Raw genomic sequence first — 22,329 nt, 5'->3', positions numbered from 1 at the left:
AATTTCTAAAAATTATAGGAGCTTTGAGGGCAGGGAATGTCTCATCTTGAATCTCCAGTACTTAGGTTCCTGTACATAGTTGATACAGAAATGTTAGCTAGTTCACTGTGCACTAGATTTAAGAAAAAAAAACAAATAACACTTCACTTTTATTTAAGACTGCAGGGGGCATATTTGTTCTACTTACAAAAGTATATCTTACTATAAACCATCTAAACCATTTTTGTACATAGGTTGGATATATTTACATAATCCTAACAAGTATAATAACTGAATCCCTTACATACTAGGTACTATTCTTGATGCTTACATATATTACTTTATGAATCTTTTTCAAAAAACCCCAACTGTTTCCAATATTACAGATGAAACTAAAGCGCAGGGAGATTAATTAACCACAGTCTCATGCTGGTACGGTGCACAGCAAGGATTTGATCCCAAGTCTGACTCCAAAGCCTCTACTCTTTTCACCAAATCATGCTTTTATCCAACTTTGGTAGTCTTTCAAACATTTGTAGCCATTAGATAAGGGATTCAGCTGTTAACTGCTGAGGTGATGACTGTACTTAAGAAAGCAATGATTCATCTAACGCTACAATTCATAGTTTTCAACAAAGCAAATTATAAATTTTTACTAAAGAGTACTACACTGTAAATTAATGAGAAGGTGCTGAGGGCCCACACACTTAGCACAGTAGTTAGCTGAGGTTACAGTAGTAACTAAATAGCAAACAATGAAATAATATTCACAATAATTACTTGACTTTTATTTTATTTTTTTTAAGATTTATTTATTTATTTGAGAGAGCGAGAATGAGAGAGAGAGAGAGAGTACATGACAGCGGGGAGGGTTAGAAGGAGAAGCAGGCTCCTCGCCGAGCAGGGAGCCCGATGCGGGACTCGATCCCGGGACTCCAGGATCATGACCTGAGCCGAAGGCAGTCGCTTAACCAACTGAGCCACCCAGGCGCCCCGGTATAATTACTTGACTTTTAAATGCCTTTAACTCCAAAGTCAAAGAAGAAAAGTAGTCATCAGTTCTCCCTTGAATTTGGACTTAGAGAACTGGTGACTGGTTAGCCGAATACCAGTTATGTAACCAGTTCACACGTGCATCAAATTCTCCGCCTGGCAAATTGCAGCACCTCTAGCCATTACACATTGTAAGAACTGAGGGCTCTGATAAATGCAGAGTTGAAAGTCAAATGCTATTCAAGGCGGATGCCAGAGTCCATTTTCTCTATTCACGTCGTGCTAGGACAAAGGACGAGGGCACTAGTACTCAGAAGAGGTCCTAATCTGTCAAAACTACTCTGCGAATGGAAACCAGCCCAAAGCAGCAGCTTTCCTCTCAAAATAGTTTGACAGGTGAGTATACAGCCAGAACTAGATGTTACTCCCACACAAATTCTCATTTGCCCCCCTACTATTACTTTCTGCCATTCACCAAAAAAATTCAGTTGCCAACACTATTTCTTTGCACCTTTACAGACCATTTTCCAAGTTCATTTCTGAGATTATTCAGTAACTAACATTTATTGAGCACTTATTATGTGCAAGACAATGTGGTAAGCACATTTACACACATAATTTCATTTTACCTTCAGAATGAGAGATTTTAAATAACTGCTATTATTATTCTCTAAATCTAAGGTTCAGGGAAGTGACTAATACAAGTTAGTGCTGAAACCTGGATCTCAATCTAGCAGTGTGACTCCAGAGCGTTGCTTTTAAGCACTATACTATTGCCAGGGCCAGGGCTTAAGGCCCACAATAAATTTAGGGATTTATGAAAATGTTTTTTTTTTTTTTTTTTAAGATTTTATTTATTTATTTATTTGACAGAGAGAGACATAGCGAGAGAGGGAACACAGGCAGGGGAAGTGGGAGAGGGAGAAGTAGGCTTCCTGCGGAGCCCGATGTGGGGCTTGATCCCAGGACCCTGGGATTATGACCTGAGCCGAAGGCAGACGCTTAACGACTGAGCCACCCAGGCGCCCCTGGAATGCATGAAAATGTTTTAAGAGCTAATTTTTTAAGATTTTATTTATTTATTTGAGAGAGAGAATGAGAGAGAGAGAGCATGAGAGGGGGGAGGGTCAGAGGGAGAAGCAGACCCCCGCCGAGCAGGGAGCCTGATGGGGGACTCGATCCCGGGACTCCAGGATCATGACCTGAGCTGAAGGCAGTCGCTTAACCAACTGAGCCAACCAGGCGCCCCTAATTTTTTTTTTTTTTTAAAGATTTTATTTATTTATTTGACAGAGAGAGGTACAGCGAGAGAGGGAAAACAAGCAGGGGGAGTGGGAGAGGGAGAAGCAGGCTTCCCACGGAGCAGGGAGCCCGATGTGGGGCTCAATCCCAGGACCCTGAGATCATGACCTGAGCCGAAGGCAGACGCTTAACGACTGAGCCACCCAGGCGCCCCAAGAGCTAATTTTAACAAACTCATCTTTATACCAAGTTATAAAATAGAATTTTAAATATCTTTTATGGGTAAGACACATAAAAGTCATATGCGGCCCTGGCTACATTACTCGCAAAGGTACACTGGCTTTTATCTTTCCCAATTTTCTCATTTCTCATATATTTGTTTTCCTATCAGGGTCCTTTATTACCTTGAATGTCTCTATAATAATAGTTATTACTTTTTCAAACCTGATATGATTTCTGGGAAAGCACAAATGATCAACTATCCAATGGTTTTAATTCATCAATGAGGGCAAAGCATCATGTATGAATTCACTCTCATTCTGAGTTCTGTCATATCTCCATGTTTAGGGTAGGAGGTATATAAGCAGCCATTTCATTTCACCCACTGATGCAAACAAGTCATATTATCGAATGCAGAGTTTCCCAATTGGTAGGCCCCAGTCACAAACAGGCTACAAGTCTCTCCCAAATCTTGAAAGCTATACAGGGACAAATGGCACTCCCTGTTCTGATGGCTAGTTTTACATGTCAACTTGACTGGGCCATGAAGTGCCCGGACAACTGGTCAAACGTTATTCTGGGTATATGTGTGCGGGTGGTTCTGGATGAGTTTAACGTTTGAATTGGTAGACTGGGTAAAGCAGACTGTCTTTCCGAATATGGGTGGGTCTCACCCAATCAATTGAAGACAGCTTTAGGACTGTATTTGGGACTTCTCTGCCTCCATAAAGACCTGAGCCAATCCCTTATAATAAGTCTCTCTTTCTACCCCCACCCCCCATCTCCCAAGCCCTCCCTCCCTCCCTCCTCCTGGTTCTGTTTCTCTGGAGAACCCTAATATATCTCTATTTTATAAATTAACTATTCTGGAGTATAAAAAGTGTATTGAAAATCTCATTCAGTTTTTCAAAGGGGTGTGTAAGACCAGCACCTAGGATCCTACACTGGTTCTTATGCCACTCAAATGCATTATCTTCTTGAAAGTATCTTGTATTTAAGGTAATTCCTAAAGTTCCTTCAACGTATTTCTAGTTAAGTTTTCTTTTCTTCCTTCGGAACAAAAGTTGATTAATGTTAATAGTTTTAACATTGATAGCATTAGGTCTTGCTCGTAAGTGGAAGTTTAGAAGAAACATAAAATCCACTGGGTAATTTAATCTTCCATTTAAGAGGTTACCTTATGCCTTGCCACCATTAAATATTAAGTAAGATATCAAGTACGATCTACAATTGTACACTTTATCAATTCCCAATTTCAAGCTATAATGTAAGAAGAGTGACCAATTGTAATATTCACCATGTTCTAAAAAGATGGTTTGGCCCTTCTGTACAATTTGTGGATAAATCTAACAAAGTACTTCTACCTATTTGAAATTAAAGAGCAGAATTTCCTGAGGGAAAAATAACAAAAGAAATTGCTATGCAGATACTTCAAGTAAGCAAAGAGCTATAAAGCCAAAATCTCAATTTCTTTCTTTAAAAAAAAACCTGAGATATAACTGACATACATTATATTAGTTTTAGGTGTACAACATAATGATCTGGTATGTATATATTGCAAAATGACACTACAATAAGTCTAGTTAACAGCCATCACCACACAGTTACAAATTTCTCATTTCTTGTGATGAGAACTTTTAAGATCTATTTTCTTAGAGATTTTCAAATATACAATATAGTATTATTAACTATAGTCACCATGCTATACATTCCATCTCCAGGACTTACTTATTTTATAACTGGAAGTCTGTATCTTTTGACCACTTAATTTCTTTATTTGGTTGCTTACTTCTGTTTTCAATAAGTTCAGGTGTTCATCCACAGAAAGGAAAACTTGCACAAATCTCAGGCAGATGATTAAATAAACAAAGGTGAAAATGTGGGGTTTGTTAGAGTCAGTTTGAGAATGCTGACTTTCTGGTGAACAAATCAAAATTTAATTTAAAAGTAAAAATAGGCCAAAGTATTCATAATTCTCTTCCTTTTTCTCTTTGTGATACTCTTAATTTTTAAGGCTCTCAAAACCAATCTTCATCTAGTAACACTTTCCCAGTAGCATTATCAAGTAGATGGCTAATAAGAAAAAAATTCCTCATAGCTTCATTTTCTATAGTCAGTTAATATAAAGAGATTACTTACCAATTACCTAAATTCTCAAATAACATCCACAGTAATATTTAAAAAATTTTATAAAAGCTCAGAGTACTTAACAATATTAACCTCCTTTACCATATACCTAAGAAAAAAGTCATCTTGGCTATTTCAATCAAATTTCCTTTCTGGAATATTAACAGGTTAAAAAAAGAAATAAAGAAATCTGGAAAAAAGGACTGCTTTGAAAGTAAGGAGGATTTTTTTTGTTATTATCATTTTTCTTTGAACCTTAGCCCAAAAAACAAAGAACAGTCTGGACCTCTTTTCCAATTTGTACAATAGAAATACCACTATTTGATTTCTGCAATTTATAAGAATGTTAACAGGAAAATGAAATATACTGAGCTCTGGGTTCTTTTTATTTTTTTAAAGATTTTATTTATTTGACAAAGAGAGACACAGCGAGAGAGGAAACACAAGCAGGGGGAGTGGGAGAGGGAGAAGCAGACTTCCCGCCGAGCAGGGAGACCGATGCGGGGCTCAATCCCAGGACCCCGGAACCACGACCTGAGCTGAAGGCAGACGCTTAACGACCGAGCCACCCATGCGCCCCAAGCTCTGGGTTCTCAGAAAAAAATATTCACTGAAAGGGAAGAATATTTCTCAATAAATGGTCATCTATGGCTTTTACATCAAGGCTTGAACCTCTGAGTTTCACTAGACCCACATCTGAGAATTAGTTTGACTTGTCTGAACATTTTATACATTTGAAAGATGTCTTCTTGGTTGACTTTTCCCTAAGTAATAAATTATTACAATAAACCTGCAACAATTGACTGTCTCTTGACCCAAGGAAGATATATTTTATTAAAATATTTTTTTTAATTTTTATTTTATTTTATTTTTTTATTTTATTAAAATATTAAGATATCTTTTTGGTAGCCTGAAAAAAGGAAAGTACTAAAAAATAGGGACCCAGACAATGTCACAGTGAAAATTAGAAATTTGAAATGACAACTGCACCATATGTTTCATTTCTCAAAACAAAGAATTGCTCCCCATGTTTGTTTAATTGAGTTAACTGAGCTATGAATTCTAAAGACTCACAACATTCTGTCAAAGCAGAATTTGGACAAAATGACTTAAAGGCACTGCACTCTGTTCAGGGCAGAATTGTTGCATCCAGGTAAGATTCAAGAGGAATAAATCATTCTAAATTTTACCATTAAAAACCTAATGTTCACTGTCATTTGGGGCTCCTGGGTAGCTCAGTCGGTTAGGTGTCCAACTCTTGATTTCAGCTCAGGAGTGCTGCGTCAGGCTCTGCACTCAGCAGAGAGTCTGCTTCTCTCTCTCTCTCTCTCCCTTTCCCTCTGCCCCTCCCCACACTTGTGTGTGCTAATTAAAAAAAAAAAAAAAAAGAACTCAGTGTTCACTGTCCTTAGTATGTGAGGATTTCAGTGCTGTCCTCAACACTGTAGCAAGTAGGAGAAACATTTTAGGAAAAATACCAGTAAATCTAATCCTCTCCTAGGGGACTTAGATTAATGTACTTTTCCAGCATATTCTGGAAAAGGAAGAAACTGCAGGCCACAACTGCCTTCACAACACAAGATAAGAATGAAAATCACTTCCAATTCAGTCATTTACTCAGCAGGGCTTACCCATTTCCCCACCTCAACTTTCTTCTAAACTTATCTTCCAGCCCCTTCCAACAATTTCTCCTTTCCAAAATCCATCATTTTCCAAACCTATTCAGCAAAAATAAAAGTCTGAGGACCGAGCCAAACAAATCTCAGGAAGTCTTAAATGTATCTTGCCACATCTACACAGTTTTTGCTCTATCTTTATAAAATAGAATCATACTACAAAATTTTTACTTTTCAGTGAATTTTTTTCATTCACTTTAAAATTTACTGTCATTTTATCTTCACAAAAGTCCCTTGAAGTGGATATTACCTCTCTCTCTCTCTTTTCTTTTTTTTACAAACAACTGAGCTCAGAAGTAACTCATCCAAAAAGCTATATAAGAGGCTGAGTCAAGATTCAAACTCAGATTTGTAAGATTATATAAAGCTTATATACTTTATTACCTCTTATATCCAGTTATCAAGTTATAAATAACTTCAATCAACTTGTGTAATGCAAAATTTCCTTTTTGAAGTGGTCATACTTTAAAAAATTCATTATCTCATGATGTTACAAGTTCTAGGGCTATAAAGATTATTCAATACCAGTGTCACTTTACAGTAAGATGAAACTAAATAGGAAAGGATTAGGTCAAAATCAACAGTCTTGGCTTTGCATTATATAATTAGTTTACTCCTTTTTAAAATGGAAACCTTCTACTTCAATAATAAATTAATCAACAGGAATAATACACATTAGCCAAATCGTATAATAACTGAATTAGCAAATTAAGCTATTCAGACACTCAAAGTCAAATGAAAAGTGATTAGCTGTTTCCACCACCTGGTAATACCATAATAATATCTTCATGTATCAAAGCAATGATGTATAACCATTTCAATTAACACTCAAACTTCGGAAATACTTCTAATTGAAAATGGTTTGCTTAGCAAAAGATAACTGGAAGAATTTGCAGATTCTGATCTTGTTCTTAGTACCTTTAAAAGAAGCTGGTGAGACAAGTGTTCCCTATATCAATTGTCACTACAAAGCAGTGATTTTCTAGGGAGTGCTCTTCAACACCTCTGGGGTTGAAGAAAGGTTAGGTTTAACACAGGGTATAACTCAGGACTGGGGAACAACCTGGATATCAAACTGCGTCTCTAGGAGCTATTTTAGGTCAAAACAAATCTTAGTGAATCTTCTCTGAAATAGTCTGCAACAGGAAAGGATAAAGTACAGGCGCTGGGGGCTAAAAATATTCTCCCCAACACACCTACTCCCCAAGAAGTGTAAACATAAATGTACGTTTGCAGGAAATTATAAGCAAATAAATACGGCCACAGTAAGTCAACCTATGACTATTTCTTGTTCTAGGTCTAACCCTTAATTCTTCTCATACTCTCATCCCAGGTCTTTAGTCGCTGTCAAATTATGAAGTCCAAATCCGCTTTGTTCAAATTCTCTATCCTTCAATTCCCTACAGCCTTCAGCAGACGCTGGGGTTTCAAATTCTGCTTGCTCTCTCATGCACTCAAAACTGTACTTCAGGGGCACCTGGGTGGCTCAGTTGGTTAAGCAGTTGGCTTCTTGATTTCGGCACAGGTCATGATCTCAGGGTCCTGGGATCAAGCCCCTCTTCCGATGGGTTCTGCAGGGAGTCTGTTTGAGGGTTCTCTCTCTCCCTCATCCTCTGACCCTCCCCCAGCTCGTGCAAATGCATGGGCTCTCTCTCACATAAATAAATAAATCTTTAAAAACAAAAACAAAAACAAAAACTGTACCTCAATTACCTAGGTCTTCTGGTGGGCAAAATTAAGAGACATTATTTCTGACACTTAAAAAAAAAAATCTTCTATACCTCAGTTTAGCCTTCTTTTTTTTAAGTTTATTTTATTTTTTTAAAGATTTATTTATTTGACAGAGAGAGACACAGCGAGAGAGGGAACACAAGCAGGGGGGAGTGGGAGAGGGAGAAGCAGAATCGCTGCTGAGCAGGGAGCCCAATGTGGGGCTCGATCCCAGGACCCTGGGATCATGACCTGAGCCGAAGGCAGACCTTTAATGACTGAGCCAGCCAGGCGCCCCTAACCTTCTTCTAAAAATCACTGTAAAGGTAAAAACTGAAGGATTCATTGGATAATTAGCTAATTAATGAATTTTGACATAAGTGGTATTTATGTTAATAAAAAAACCAAGCTGATGAATTTCTGTAAATATTAAATTCATTGAGATAAAGAAAAAGCTTACCAAGCATTACTTCTTATAGGACTGTCTATGTAAATTTTACCACCAAAGGGTTGTGAAAAATTTAACTCATCTACAAATCAAGCAAGCATTACGTATCGTAAGAGACTCTTCAACAGGTACCCAGTCTAAAAATACTTTCTGTAAAGCCTCCACAGCAATTAATGTATCATACAAAATAGAGAAAATCAGTAAATACCTGAGCTGAAGTGGCTGTTTCCTGTAAATGGCCACCAGCAACTGCTCCTTTGGAAGTTGCTGAAGGGACACTGTGCATTTTGGGGGTTCCTGGAGTATCAATCTTTTCATCTGTCCTATGTGACTGCCAGGCTTCCTTTCGATGGTGAGATTCAGTAGCCTGCTGGTCTCCAAAAGCAGCCCAAGAGCAACTATCTTTCTGTCCATCCTCAAAAGCATTCCAATCTACAACTTGGCTAGGCCCAGCTGAGCTGAAGTCCGCAAAATCATCGGAGTCTTGAAAAGCACTGCAGTTATCTCGAATATTTGGCACAGAATCAAAATCTCCAAATTCACCTTCTTGCCCAATTTCCAATTTTGAAACAGCATCAGTGCCTGTCCCAGCAGACTCTCCTCCCAACTTACATTCCTCTGATAAACTATCAGAAGTCTGTTTTAGGTCGGACTCAGTAAATATAATTTCATCTTGGCAAGAAACAGCATTCGTATCCCCAAATTCTCCAAAGTCATCACCTGGCTCACTAAAATGTGGAAAGTGCTCTGAGGACTCTTCAAAAGTGATATCGCTCATTGAATCTTGAGTACCAGTAACAAAAGGGGGGGTTGTGCCACTGGCTGTGCCGAAGTCACCAAACTCATCCTCGTTAGTATCATTGCAAGTCACAAAGTCGTGACTACTATCACCATTTTTTACACTTAGAGAATCATCCAGAACATTTTCTTCGGTAGGATCAATGCTGGCGCTTTGGGAATAAGTGAACTTTCTACTTTCTTCTTTGGAAGAAGCAACTTCATCATCAGCATCAGAAGTGTTAACAGAATCCATACACAGGTCAGCACACTTCGAAGTAAACAAATCAAGTTGTTCCTCAGTTTTACACTCTTCTCTCATACTGGCTTCTGAATTATCAGCTGAGTCTGCCAAACTCCAAGGCTTTGACTGAACACTGGATTTTAAAAATTCATCCTGTTGCAATGCTGGAAGGCCTTGTTTTTCGGTACTGAAACCTCTGGTACTCATGACGCTAATTTCTGAAACACAAACCTGATCCTCTCCATCCATGTCTCCTTTATCATCAAAACTTCTACCCAAAGACACTGCTTTTACAGAATTCAGTTCACTGACTCTATTAATTTTACTGTTTTCCTGAATGGTTAATGCTTCTCCATCATTTAAAACTTCACATCCTATTTCTTCTAGTTGTATTCTTTCCTTTTTGGAAAATGTGGCAAAATCTGCAAATTCCTCAGCAGGACTAGGTGCACAGTCTAAGTTATACTCAGTACTATGAGTGTTAAGAGGCTTTCTTCCTTTTGAATTGGCTACAGTGTCCAGATCATCTGTTCCCTGAGGATTTCCAGTTTCCAGTACTGCAAACCCATTTGTCAGAATCTCCAGACAAGGAGGCTTTTCACCATTGCAGCTCTCTAACTGCCTGTTCTGATGAACAACATTCATATCAGTTCTAAAATCTCCTGGAGAGAAACTTTCAGGTGTTCCAACATTCTGTCTTTGCTTCACTACAGTATTTAAATCTCTGGGACTTTCTATGTCATCAGTGGAAGTATCTAAAGTTTTCGATGAAATTATTTCTTTGCTGGTGGTAGAAAGTAAAACATCAGACTGTCCTTTTACAGGAGAAGAAAGTTCAGCTGTGATGTCTTTATCATTACCATTTTTAATGGACTTAAAGCTAGTAAGGCTATCTACATTTTCTGAGAAATCATGAATTGGCATAAAATGGTTTGAAGGAACAAACTCTTCCTTGGGATGAGTATAATCCGGTGTATCAAAATCAACAAACCCTACACCAGAAGGGCTAACTTCTGAAAACCCACCAAATTCCCCAAATTCATCATCATCGTCATCCTCAGCTCCATTGTCTAGTGGTGGTGGGGATGAAGAGTACATTCGAATGATGTCTGGCTCCATTGCTCAATTGCTTTCAAATAATTAATTTACACCTGAAAAAAAAAAAGAGAACAGTTTTTTTTTTTTTTGGAGGGAACAGATTACATATAAGGTCTTCCAAAATTCTCTCAAAGCTATTTCAAAACAATGCAAATTTACAGTGCTCTGTTTTGTATCTTTTAAATTATTTTTCCCTTACGTTAGATTACTTTACACAGCTCTAATGGCAAAAGAAAAAAAAAATTCTTCTAGTGCATGTTTCCAAGAACACTGGCATTACATTACTGAATTTGAGGTTTCCAAAAAAGTTGGAATAAACACAAAAGTATATCTACAAAATTCTCTCTCGGGGAACTTGCTTATTCTCTTAAGTTCTCTTTCCAGTCCATTGAGGATTCAGGTCCTGCCTTACGCATTTGTATGACTTCTTTATAAATAAGACATGAAAATTTTATCTCTAATAATTGCTACAAATATATTCCTCACTTTGCTTTTCAATGTTTATTTCTGACCCAAGTTAATTTTTTTTTTAAATAGACTTTTTAAAGCAGTTGTTTTAGAGCAGTTTTAGGTTCATTGCAAAATTGAGCAGAAGGTACACTGAATTCCTATACATTCCCTACCCCTATTAATGCATAGCCTCCTCTATTATGAACATCCTACAGAGTGGTGTATCTGTTACAACTGATGAACCTACACTGACACACATCATTATCACCCAAAGTCCATAGTTTATATTAGGGTTTGTTCTTGGTGGTGCACATTCTATGGGTTAGGACAAATGCATAAATATGTATCCACCATTATAGTATCACACAGAGTAATTTCAATGCCTTAAAAATCCTCTGTTCCACCCATTCATCTCTCCCTCTCCCCTGCCCCTGGCAACCACTGATCTTTTTACTGTCTCCATAGTTTTGCCTCTTTTGGGATATCATATAGTTGGAATTGTACAGTATGTCACATCGTATGTAGCCTGAACATACTGTGTGACTGGTTCTTTCACTTAGTAACATGCATCTAAGCCTCCTCCATGTCTTTTCATGGCTGATAGCTCATTTCTTTTTAGCGCTGAATAATATTCCATTGTCTAGATGTATCCCAGTTTATTTAAGTCAATTTTTTTTTATAACTTTCAATACTGAAATCATTTCTGACTTAAAGGATTGCAAAAACAATACAGAGTTCTCATGTATATCCCACCCAATTTCCCACAATGATAGTATAGTAAATAATGATAGCACATGACCAAATCAGAAAACTGAAAGGAAGTTGCAAAAAGAAGAGTTCTCATGTATATCCCACCCAATTTCCCACAATGATAGTAGGGTAAATAATGAGAGTACATGACCAAACCAGAAAACTGACATCAGTAAAACACTATGAACTCAGCTACAGACCTTATTTAGATTTCACCAGTTTTGTGTATGTGGTTGTGAAATTTTATCACACGTGCAGATTAGATTGAAATAACCACCACTATAATTGGGATAAGAACTGCTGTAAAATAGTTCAAAAATATTCATCAATATAAAGAAACTCCCTTGTGTTACCTCTCAATATTCATACCCTCCCCGAAGCCCTAACTCCTGCCAGCCACTGATCTATTCTCCATCATTATAATTTTGCTACTTCACAAGTATTATGTACATGGAATTATACAATATGTAATTCTTTGAAGTTGTTTTTTTTTCACTGCGCTTAATGGCCCTGAGATCCATCCATGTTGTTGCATGTCAAGAATTCATTCTTTTTTATTGCCAAGTAGTCCTCCGTTGTATAGTTGCACCACAGTTTGTTTCTCCGTTCACTCAATGCAGGACATTTGGATTATTTCTAATCACAAATAATTACAAATACAGCTGCTATGAATATTTATGTACAGACTGTTATCTAACCATGAGTTTTTAATTCTCTAAGATAAATTCTCAGGAGTGCAAATGCTGGGTTACAATAGGTGTAAGTTTAACTTTATAAGAAACTGCCAAACTGTTTTCCAAAGTTAATTTTTAAAGGGACAAATCGATCAACTTTTCATTAGTAATTTTCATTATTTTGCTTTCCTATAAGCTTGAGATTTAATAAGTATTCACTTTTTTTTCTTTGCATTTAGTTTTTTTTAATTTAAATTCAATTAGCCAACAAATAATACCTCATTAGTTTCTGATGTAACGTTCAGTGATTCATCTGTTGCTGCATTTAGTTTTTAATACATCTAGAATTTATTTTGGTATATGATCTAAGGCAAAGGTCTAAGCAATTTTTTTTCTAAATAGCCAAGCAATTATCATAATCCCATTTACTGAATAATCCTTCCCATACCCATTAGTTTATGGTATCTTCTTTCCATATACATTTAACTCTTATGTGGAATCTATGTCTGGGTTATCCTGTTCCTTTGTAATAAAAAGTCCAAAGGGCCACAAGACAGATTTACATTAAAAGCAAAGGGAGAATTAATAACAAAAGTCCTAGAATAAAACCAGTCCATAAATTGATACTTTCAATGAACTGAAGCCCAAGGAATATTCCCTGTAATTCACAGTTTCAAAATTAGATACATGAAGAAAATATTTTACTACAAAATTCAACCAGTTTTATAAATTCAAAAAAAAACAAAACAAAACACCAAAACAAAACAACCACTTTCTTCCAACTCTCAGAATAAAAATTCATAAGATCTTCCAGCTATAGGGAGAAGGTACCTTAGAAACCACTTAATTTAATTAGACATGAGGAAAATGAGGCCTATTGGTAAGCAACTTTCCCAAAGGTCATACAGCTGGTTAGTAGAGAATGGCTTCAGAATTTTGAAAAGGTTCTTTGAGGTCAATGACTGGTCAGTCATTGAGAGTTATTTGAAAGAAATTGAACAAATCAAAAGAAAAAGTCTCCATTGCAATATATCTATTTTAAACTGCCTTCCTTACAAAATCAGCATCATAAAGAAGAAAATGATGGCTTTACTTCTGAGATAACTTTTCCGCTGATTTAAAGAGAAAAGGAAAATAACAGTAAAAGTTACATATAAACCCTATTTTCCTCCTCCTTTGATAACCCCTTCCAATGCTTAGGTGTACAGAGTAATTTGACCTCTAACAGTTTCCCTGTGATTATGAAGTTCCTATTTTTAAAAGTACTCTGATTGTTAATGAGTATGTGGAGAAAAGGACATTTGCACACACATACTGCTGGTGGGTGTGTAAATAGTTAGAAGGCTTCCAGAAGGCAATCTGGCTATACTATACGAACTTTTTTTTTTCCTTAAAAGTAAAACAAAATGCTCCAAAGGGATTAGTTAAGGAAATCATGCTTTGTCCTTCCAATAGGATACTATGTAGCCATTAATATCATGATTTCCCCCCCTTTTTTTAATTTTAAAAGCATTCATAATGTTGGCAACATATCAAAAGGACACAAAAGCCAGCTTGAAGGGATTCTTGGTGGTAAAATCAGTGACAACTTGAGCATCAAAATAAAGATAATACTGGATTATAATCCACTGAATAAAAGAATCAACTATTAGTCCTCTGATATAAACATTTAAGATACTGCAGTTTCAAAATATCTCCCCACAACATACTCAATTACAAAGGAAAAAAATGTAACTTTACAGTGGTGGAGGCTGACACTTCATCAAATGATCAAAGTGAGCATCATTAGTAATGGGAATATTGAAATCATGTATCACCTGACAAGATGCAACAAGAATAGAGGATCACTCCTGGAATATTCCTGCCCAAAATACACAACCTGAATCTCTTCATGAAACTTCAGACAAATTCAAATTGAGAGTTAGTCTACAAGACAACTGGCCTGTAATCTTCAAAAGTATCAATGTCATGAAAGTTAAGGAAAAACTCAAGAATTCTTCCAAACTAAAGATGACTAAAGAGACATGACAAGTAAATTCAACACCTGATTTTCAACTGGCTTCCCTTTCTATACAGGTCATTATTGGGATGACTGTGAAACCTGAATAAAGTCCAAAGAGCAATGTGTTGATGCTAATTTCTTGATTTTTTTTTTTTTTAAGATTTTATTTATTTATTTAACAGAGAGAGAGACAGTGAGAGAGGGAACACAAGCAGGGGGAGTGGGAGAGGGAGAAGCAGGCTTCCCGCGGAGCAGGGAGCCCGATGCGGGGCTTGATCCCAGGACCCGGGGACCATGACCTGAGCCGAAGGCAGACGCTTAACGACTGAGCCACTCAGGTGCCCCTAATTTCTTGATTTTGAGGGTAGTATTGTGGTTATGTAAGAGAATGTCTTTGGTTGTTGGAAATGCACCCTAACATACTTGGGAGAGATGGGATATCAGGTTGGCAACAGTCTCAAATCATTCTGGAAAAAGACTTATTTGTACTGAACTTGCAACTTTTTCTATGTGATCATCTCAAAATGAAAATGAAAAAATTAAAAGCATTCAAGGAGATTTATGTTTGCATTTAAATGTGCACAGTGTATAATAAATGTGTTACTTATATAGTATTTTATTTTAAAAACTGGCACAATATACATAAAATTTACTATTTAAAAATATAAAAAAATTACTATTTTAATCATTTTTAAGTGTACAGTTCAGTGGCATTAAGTACAAACTGTTGTGCAACCACCACCACCACCCATCTTTAGAACTCTTTTTATCTTCCAAAATATTAAAATGTTTTCTGTACTCATTTTTTAAAGAGATTTTATTTTTCATTTATTTGAGAGAAAGAGCGAGAGAAAGAGAGAAGCAAACTCCACACTGAGCATGGAGACCGACGTGGGGCTTGATTCCATGACCACGAGATCATGACCTGAGCCGAAACCAAGAGTCAGATGCTTAACCAACTGAACCACCCAGGTGTCCCCGTTTTTTGGATTCATTAAACAATAACTCCCCATTCTCCCTCCTCCCAGCTCCTGCAACCAGCATTCTATTTTGTCTCCATGAATTGGACCACTCTAGGTACCTCACATAAGTGGAATTACACATTTGTCCTTCTGTGACTGGCTTATTTCACTTAGTATAATGTCCTCAAGGTTCATGCATTTTGTGTAGCATGTGTCAGAATCCATCCTTTTCAAGGCTGAATATTATTCCATTGTATGTATATACTACCATCTGCTGGCAGACTGCTGGGTTGCTTCTACCTTTTGGCCATTGCGAATAATCTGCTATAAACGTAGGTGTACAACATACTTTTTTTTTTTTTAACTTTTTGTTTTGAAACAGTAATAGATTAATATAAAGTTGCAAAAATAGAAGACACTTGCACACCCTTCACCTAGCTCCCCCTAACGGTGAATCTTATACAGTTCTAGTACAATAGCAAACCTGGAAATTGACCATGTTGGCACAGTACTATTAACTAGACTACAAACCTTCTTCAGTCCTCACCTTTATAAAAAACAAAACAAAAACAAAAAAACTTGCATCCACCTGTATTTGTGTGTAGTTCTGTTTAATTTTATCCCATGTACACATCGGTAACTACCCAACTATCAAGATACAGAACTGCTCCCTCCCTCGCACCCCATCCCTGGGAAACCACTGATCTGTGTTCTGTCTCCATAGTTCTGTCATTTCAAAAGTGTTATGTAATTATATAGTATATAACCTCTTGAAGGTGACTTTTTCACTAAGTATAATGCCCTTAAGGTCCAACCTGGTTATTGCATGTATCAGTAGGTCAATTATTTTCATTGCTAAGTAGTATTCTATGGTACAGATATACCAGTTTGTTCAACTACTCATCAACTGAATGACATATGGGTTAGTTCTATATTTTATTTTATTTTTTCAAAGATTCTATTTATTTATTTGACAGAGAGAGATAGCAAGAGCAGGAACACAAGCAGGGGAAGTGGGGGAGGGAGAAGCAGGCTTCCAGCCGAGCAGGGAGCCCGATGTGGGACTCTTGATCCCAGGACCCTGGGATCATGACCTGAGCCAAAGGCAGACGCCCAACGACTGAGCCACCCAAGCGCCCCTCCTATATTTTATTCTTATAAGTAGTACATAAACTACATTAATAATATATGTACCAGTAGCATATTTAAATAGTATACATATTAAAGATGCTAACAACATTTATGTACAGGTTTTTGTGTTAACCTAAGTTCTTATTTTCTGGGATAAATGCCCAAAAGTGTGATTACTGGGTTCTATGGTAAGTACAAGTTTAGTTTTGTAAAAGCCTGCCAAACTATTTTTCAGAGTGCTGTACCATTTTACCTTCCATAATACCTTTTATTTTTTTAAGATTTTATTTATTTATTTGTCAGAGAGAGAGAGAGAGAGAGCACATGAGCGCACAAGCAGGGGGAACGGCAGGCAGAGGGAGAAGCAGACTTCCCATTGAGCAAGAAGCCCGATGTGGGATTTGATCCCAGGACCCTGGGATCATGACCTGAGCCAAACGCAGATGCTTAACTGACTAAGCCACCCAGGCGCCCCCATAATACTTTACTTTTTAAAGAACCACCTGTGATGTTTCTTATTGGTAGAATCTGTTCATGGTTAACCTACTGTTTTTCCTAAAACTTTTCACTGTTTGAAAAATGAAATATTTTACTTGGTTCAGGCTTATTTCAAACTCAGATGTTAAGGAAATAGCAATCTGAATCAGAAACTTTGTAATCAAACCAACAACACAGAAAATAGTTCTTCTTGTCACATCTTGAAAAAGTACTCTTTCTCCTTCTTGATGCAACAAGCTCTGTCAGCCTCCCAGACTATGAACATTTCCTTCTTTCTCAAAACGGTGTCACCTACTGATGGGAAGAACTTGGGCTACATATTCCCCTTCAGCAGGTTTTGGCTTTGGTCCAATTCATCCTTCAAAAATCTAAGAGAATGCTACTCTCAAGTTTCAGTCAAGAATGCCAACCAGCCAGCGTGGAGGAGGCTTGAAACTTTCCAGAATTTTCCAACTCAGTAAAATTTGTTAGTTGAAGTACTATTTGTTAATTGAAGTATTTGTATGATGAATTAACTTATTAAGTTTGACTTTGACAAATCCTTTTTTTTTTTTTTTACACAGAAAATATGGACCTAAAATAGCTATTCCTACTTAACAGGAAAAAGGGATAGATGAGCTACTTTAATACTGTGCCTGGCACACAGCAACCTTAATAACTGTTTCTTCATCCTTCTTAATGGACTACTTACTCCACACCACAAGGAGTTCTAATCAGTTTTCTAATTTCTTTATCATCTGAACAAGCACATGCACACACGTGTGTGTGTGTGTGTGTGTGTGTAGAAGGGCATGTTCAAATTCCCATTTTTATGCCTGCTTATTCCAAGACCTCTTGAACAAGTAACTGTTCAAACAAGTAATGGGGGTATCTAGGAAAGAGTCAAGCTATAGTACACACAAAAAGTAGACATGGGGCTTTCATGCTTGGGTAATAAATGGGGTATCCTGAAGCTAGTTAGAGCATGCAGATAAGAGAATTTGGCAGACCTCCTGCACTTTGGAGATCTGTCCATGGGAAATCACATCCTTAATACAGAGCCTAGGGGACAACATAAGTGAAAAATAGTAAATAAAAATGCAAGCCAAAGACGACCTTCAGGGATACAAACCATGAAAATCAAAGGATCTTGGGTTTGGTAATTCTATTATAGGAGTTGAATACAGAGGGGCCAGGGGGATAATCCACAATCCTAGTAGCAATCAGCAGTGGAACCCTGAGTCCTGTGCCAGATCAGTTGCCAGGGCAACAAGGCATACAATGGGTGAAAGTGATTCAGTATGAATCTCTCATAAGAAAAGAAGTTGCACCTGCTCAAGGAGTTCTAGCCTCAGGTCTGAAATGGTCATGGAAAAGAAGAGGTGGTATGTCTGTAGGTTGAAAGCTCTGGGGTCAAGTGGAAAGGTGGGCCTGGGAACACAGAGGAATAAAAGGAAGAATGGGGCTAACTATCACCTAAGACTATCTGGCAATTTAAAAATAGTTTCCCAAAAGAAAGAAAGTTGGAGCACTTAAGTTACCAGATATCAAGACCTGGTTTAAAGCTACATGTCATGTGATAACAAAGATGCCATTGCAGTGTGGAGGGGGAAAGGACAAGCCTTTTCTTTGAACAAACAGTGCCGGATCAAGTAAATACCTACACAGGGGGAATCAATCTTTGATTCTACCTAATAACTCACACAAAAATCAGCTCCAGACAGACTGTAGGCTTAAATGTGAAAGGTAAAAACAATCAACCTTCTACAAGATAAATTAAGAGATTTTTCATGACCTTAGGGAAGGCAAGGTGTTTTAAATAGGACATAGAAAGCAGTAATCATAAAAGAGAAAATGATACACCGGATTTCACGAAGATCTAAAACTTCTGTTCACCTAAAGAACAACATTAAGAGAGTGAAAAGGCAAGCCACTGCCTGGGAGAAGAAAGCTGTGGTACATATAACTGTCAAAGAACTCAGAGCCAGGGCACCTGGGTGGCTCAGTTGGTTAAGCGACTGCCTTCGGCTCAGGTCATGATCCTGGAGTCCTGGGATCGAGTCCCGCATCGGGCTCCCTGCTCGGCGGGGAGTCTGCTTCTCCCTCTGACCTTCCTCCTTCTCATGCTCTCTGTCTCTCATTCTCTCTCTCTCAAATAAATAAATAAAATCTTTAAAAAAAAAAAAAAAAAAGAACTCAGAGCCAGAATATATACAGAATTCCTACAAATCAATGTGAGACAACCCAACAGAAAAATGGCCAAAATACCTGAACAGGTAAATCACAAAACAGATTATCCAAATAGCCAGTGAGCACATGAAAAGTCGTCAGGGAAATGCATATTAAAACACAGCAAGACACTACTATACACCCACCAGAACAGCTAAAATTAAAACAAAACAATTTTAGGGACGCCTGGGTGGCTCAGTCGTTAAGCATCTGCCTCCGGCTCAGGTCATGGTCCCTGGGTCCTGGGATCGAGCCCCGCATCGGGCTCCCTGCTCCACGGGAAGCCTGCTTCTCTCTCTCCCACTCCCCCTGCTTGTGTTCCCTCTCTTGCGCTCTGTCAAATAAATAAATAAAATCTTTAAAACAAAACAAAACAATTTTAATCATAGCTACCAATGGCAACAATATGGAACTGGTGTTCTCATACTTTAATGGTTCGAGTGTAAACTAGTATACACATGTGGAAAACTGTTTGTCAGTATATACTAAAACTGTACCAGGTACATACTCCACAAAAGTGAGTACATTCATGCACTGAAGGCATGTACAAGACTGTTCATGAAAACTTTATTCTTTTTTTTTTTAAAAGATTTTATTTATTTATTTGAGAGAGAGAATGAGATAGAGAGAGAGAGCATGAGAGGGTCAGAGGGAGAAGCAGACTCCCTGCTGAGCAGGGAGCCCAATGCGGGACTCGATCCCGGGACTCCAGGATCATGACCTGAGCCGAAGGCAGTCGCTTAACCAACTGAGCCACCCAGGCGCCCATGACAACTTTATTCTTAATTAAAACAACCCAAGTGTTCATCAGCAGAATGGTTAAAATGAATCATGGTGTGTGTATATATATATATACACACACACACACACAATGGGGTACATTATGAATTATTATTACATGCAACAACATGGATGACTATCACTGACATGATTTGTGAAAGAAACCAGATATATACACACAAAATGTATATTGTGTGATTCCATTTCTGGGAAGTCTAAAACAGGCAAAACTAAACTATGGTGATAATTCAGAATAGGGGTACCTATAGCAGGTACAGTATTGACTGGAAGGGGGTATAAAAGAGCCTGGTGCGTGCGAATGTTATTTTCTTTTGATCAGAGTACTAGTTACACAGGCACATATATTTGTAAAAATTCATCCCACTGTACACTTAGGACTTGTACGCTTTGCTGTATGTATGCAACAATAAAAAACAAAAAGTATTTCTCAGAAAATCAATATACTTAGACTAACAACAACTACATTACAAGTGAATGCATATAGGACCATAATAATAAGCATATCATTCTAATAAAAAAAAAGTTTGCTTATTTATACTTTGCCTAATTGGGATTTAAGGTAATATACGTATGTCTCAAAAGGTAGCATGGTATAGGAGAAAGATCTTGGACTTGGAGTCAGATAGATCCTAGGTTCAGATTCCAGTTTCCTCATTTACTAACTATGTGAGTTTGCCCTCCTTGAGCTTTAGTTTCCTATCTATAAAAAAGGGCCAGCAGTTCCTCCCTTTCAATGCTGTTGTGAGGATTACAGATAACAGACCTTCAGTACCTGGCACATTCTATGCCTCAGCAAGTTATCAACTACCATTACATTTTAACTTACACCGAGTCTGTGGTTGAAACCATAATCTACCCTTAACAAAAATCTAAGCCAATGTTTGCTTGGTTGCCAAAAACATTCACATGACTCTGCATATACTTTAAAAGGTCACTGAAAGAATAAGTCACTTAAAAATATTACTAACACTAAAGATACATGACATTGACTTTATTGCCAATTTCTATAACCCATCCCTGGAAAATATGAAACAATGCCCAAGGTTGAAGGACTGAGACCACAGAGGTTAATAGCAGTCTATTAAAAGAATGGAGGTTTTGATGAGGAACAGGACAATACAACCCAGATGTCCTCAGTAGTAACTTGAAGTAAACTGGCTGTAGATACTATCCATTTAGAGAAAAGACCACAAGAATAAAAGCTTCTAAGAAGGTACCTGGTTGGGATGGAAAGGATTCTACATATTCCTCTAAGATAGTTAATCCTTGACCACCCCTCTATCCTCCATCATTCACACAGTGTATTAACTATCTTAAGGGTCTTTGGGCTCACATTTGGTGGTAGTGGTGGGGTCTCTAAGAGGCCCTTTAGGAATTTCCCAGATTCAAACACTGAGAGAACCTTCCAGACAAGCTAAAAACTCACCAGAAAGAAACTCCCATGTTTTATAGGGCTCCAGCCAAGCTGCATCAATGTGTACATCAACTTTCAAGGCCAGATAAGCACACCCAGATAATACAATCCCCAGCTTTACTGAGGACCTTTCACTCCAAACTTAGTTTTACTGGACTGAAATGGGGGTGGGGTAATGGAGAACACAAACAAGCAGAAGGATGGTGGTAAGAAATGAGAAAAGAAAAGACAAACAACCATATCTGAAGTTGTGCTATAAACTTTAAGTAGCACAAACTACACCAGCAAGGTTTAGTTAATGGATCATACACACAAAAACCGCTACCTTCTTACCATGATGTCTGAGGTTTTTAATGAGTCACTTGTCAAATCATTTGGGTGAGTGATGGGGAAAAAAATGTGTATTTTCTTTAGAAAAATGAGCGAAAATGTTACATTAGTAATTAACAACATCGATGTGCATTACAAATGTTGCCTGCTATTGCGGTAGTTCAAATTATTCAAATCTTTTTTTTTTTTTTTAAAGATTTTATTTATTTATCTGACAGAGAGAGACAGTGAGAGAGGGAATGCAAGTAGGGGGAGCGGGAGAGGGAGAAGCAGGCTTCCCGCAGAGCAGGGAGCCCGATGCGGGGCTCGATCCCAGGACCCTGGGATCATGACCTGAGCCGAAGGCAGACGCTTAACGACTAAGCCACCCAGGCACCCCTAAATTATTCAAATCTTTACTTGTAATATCCTCACGGGAGTTTTAAGATACTATCAAAATATAGTCTCACTGAATCTGCCCAGCTTACATTCTGCTTAAGAGTCACCTCATCGTCTTGTCTCAGAAAGAGCCCTTCTTCTGAGCAATGTTTTAGTTAACTTTCTGGTTTTCCATACAACTAGAAATGACTGGACCATGCATGATGTCACAAAAGTTT

The 22,329-nt window shown here is 37.7% G+C and overlaps 1 protein-coding gene across 8 annotated transcripts in view; it reads right to left on the bottom strand.

Annotated features, from left to right (window-relative positions):
- Positions 1–22,329, bottom strand: part of AFTPH (aftiphilin) — a 68,282-nt gene that overhangs the window by 29,394 nt on the left and 16,559 nt on the right. For all 8 annotated transcript variants that reach the window (XM_031020038.2, XM_031020044.2, XM_081833599.1 and 5 more), the window contains one exon: positions 8,603–10,566. In XM_031020038.2, coding sequence (XP_030875898.1) covers positions 8,603–10,534 — 1,932 coding nt within the window. In that variant the 5' untranslated portion in view covers positions 10,535–10,566. The remainder of the gene's footprint in view (positions 1–8,602; positions 10,567–22,329) is intronic.

Source organism: Leptonychotes weddellii, chromosome 10 (genome assembly GCF_054177405.1).
Source record: "Leptonychotes weddellii isolate Sample4059 chromosome 10, ASM5417740v2, whole genome shotgun sequence".
In the NCBI taxonomy this organism is placed as follows: domain Eukaryota; kingdom Metazoa; phylum Chordata; class Mammalia; order Carnivora; family Phocidae; genus Leptonychotes; species Leptonychotes weddellii.
Note: the sequence above shows the minus strand (reverse complement) of the source record. Positions and strands in the feature narration are given on the sequence as shown.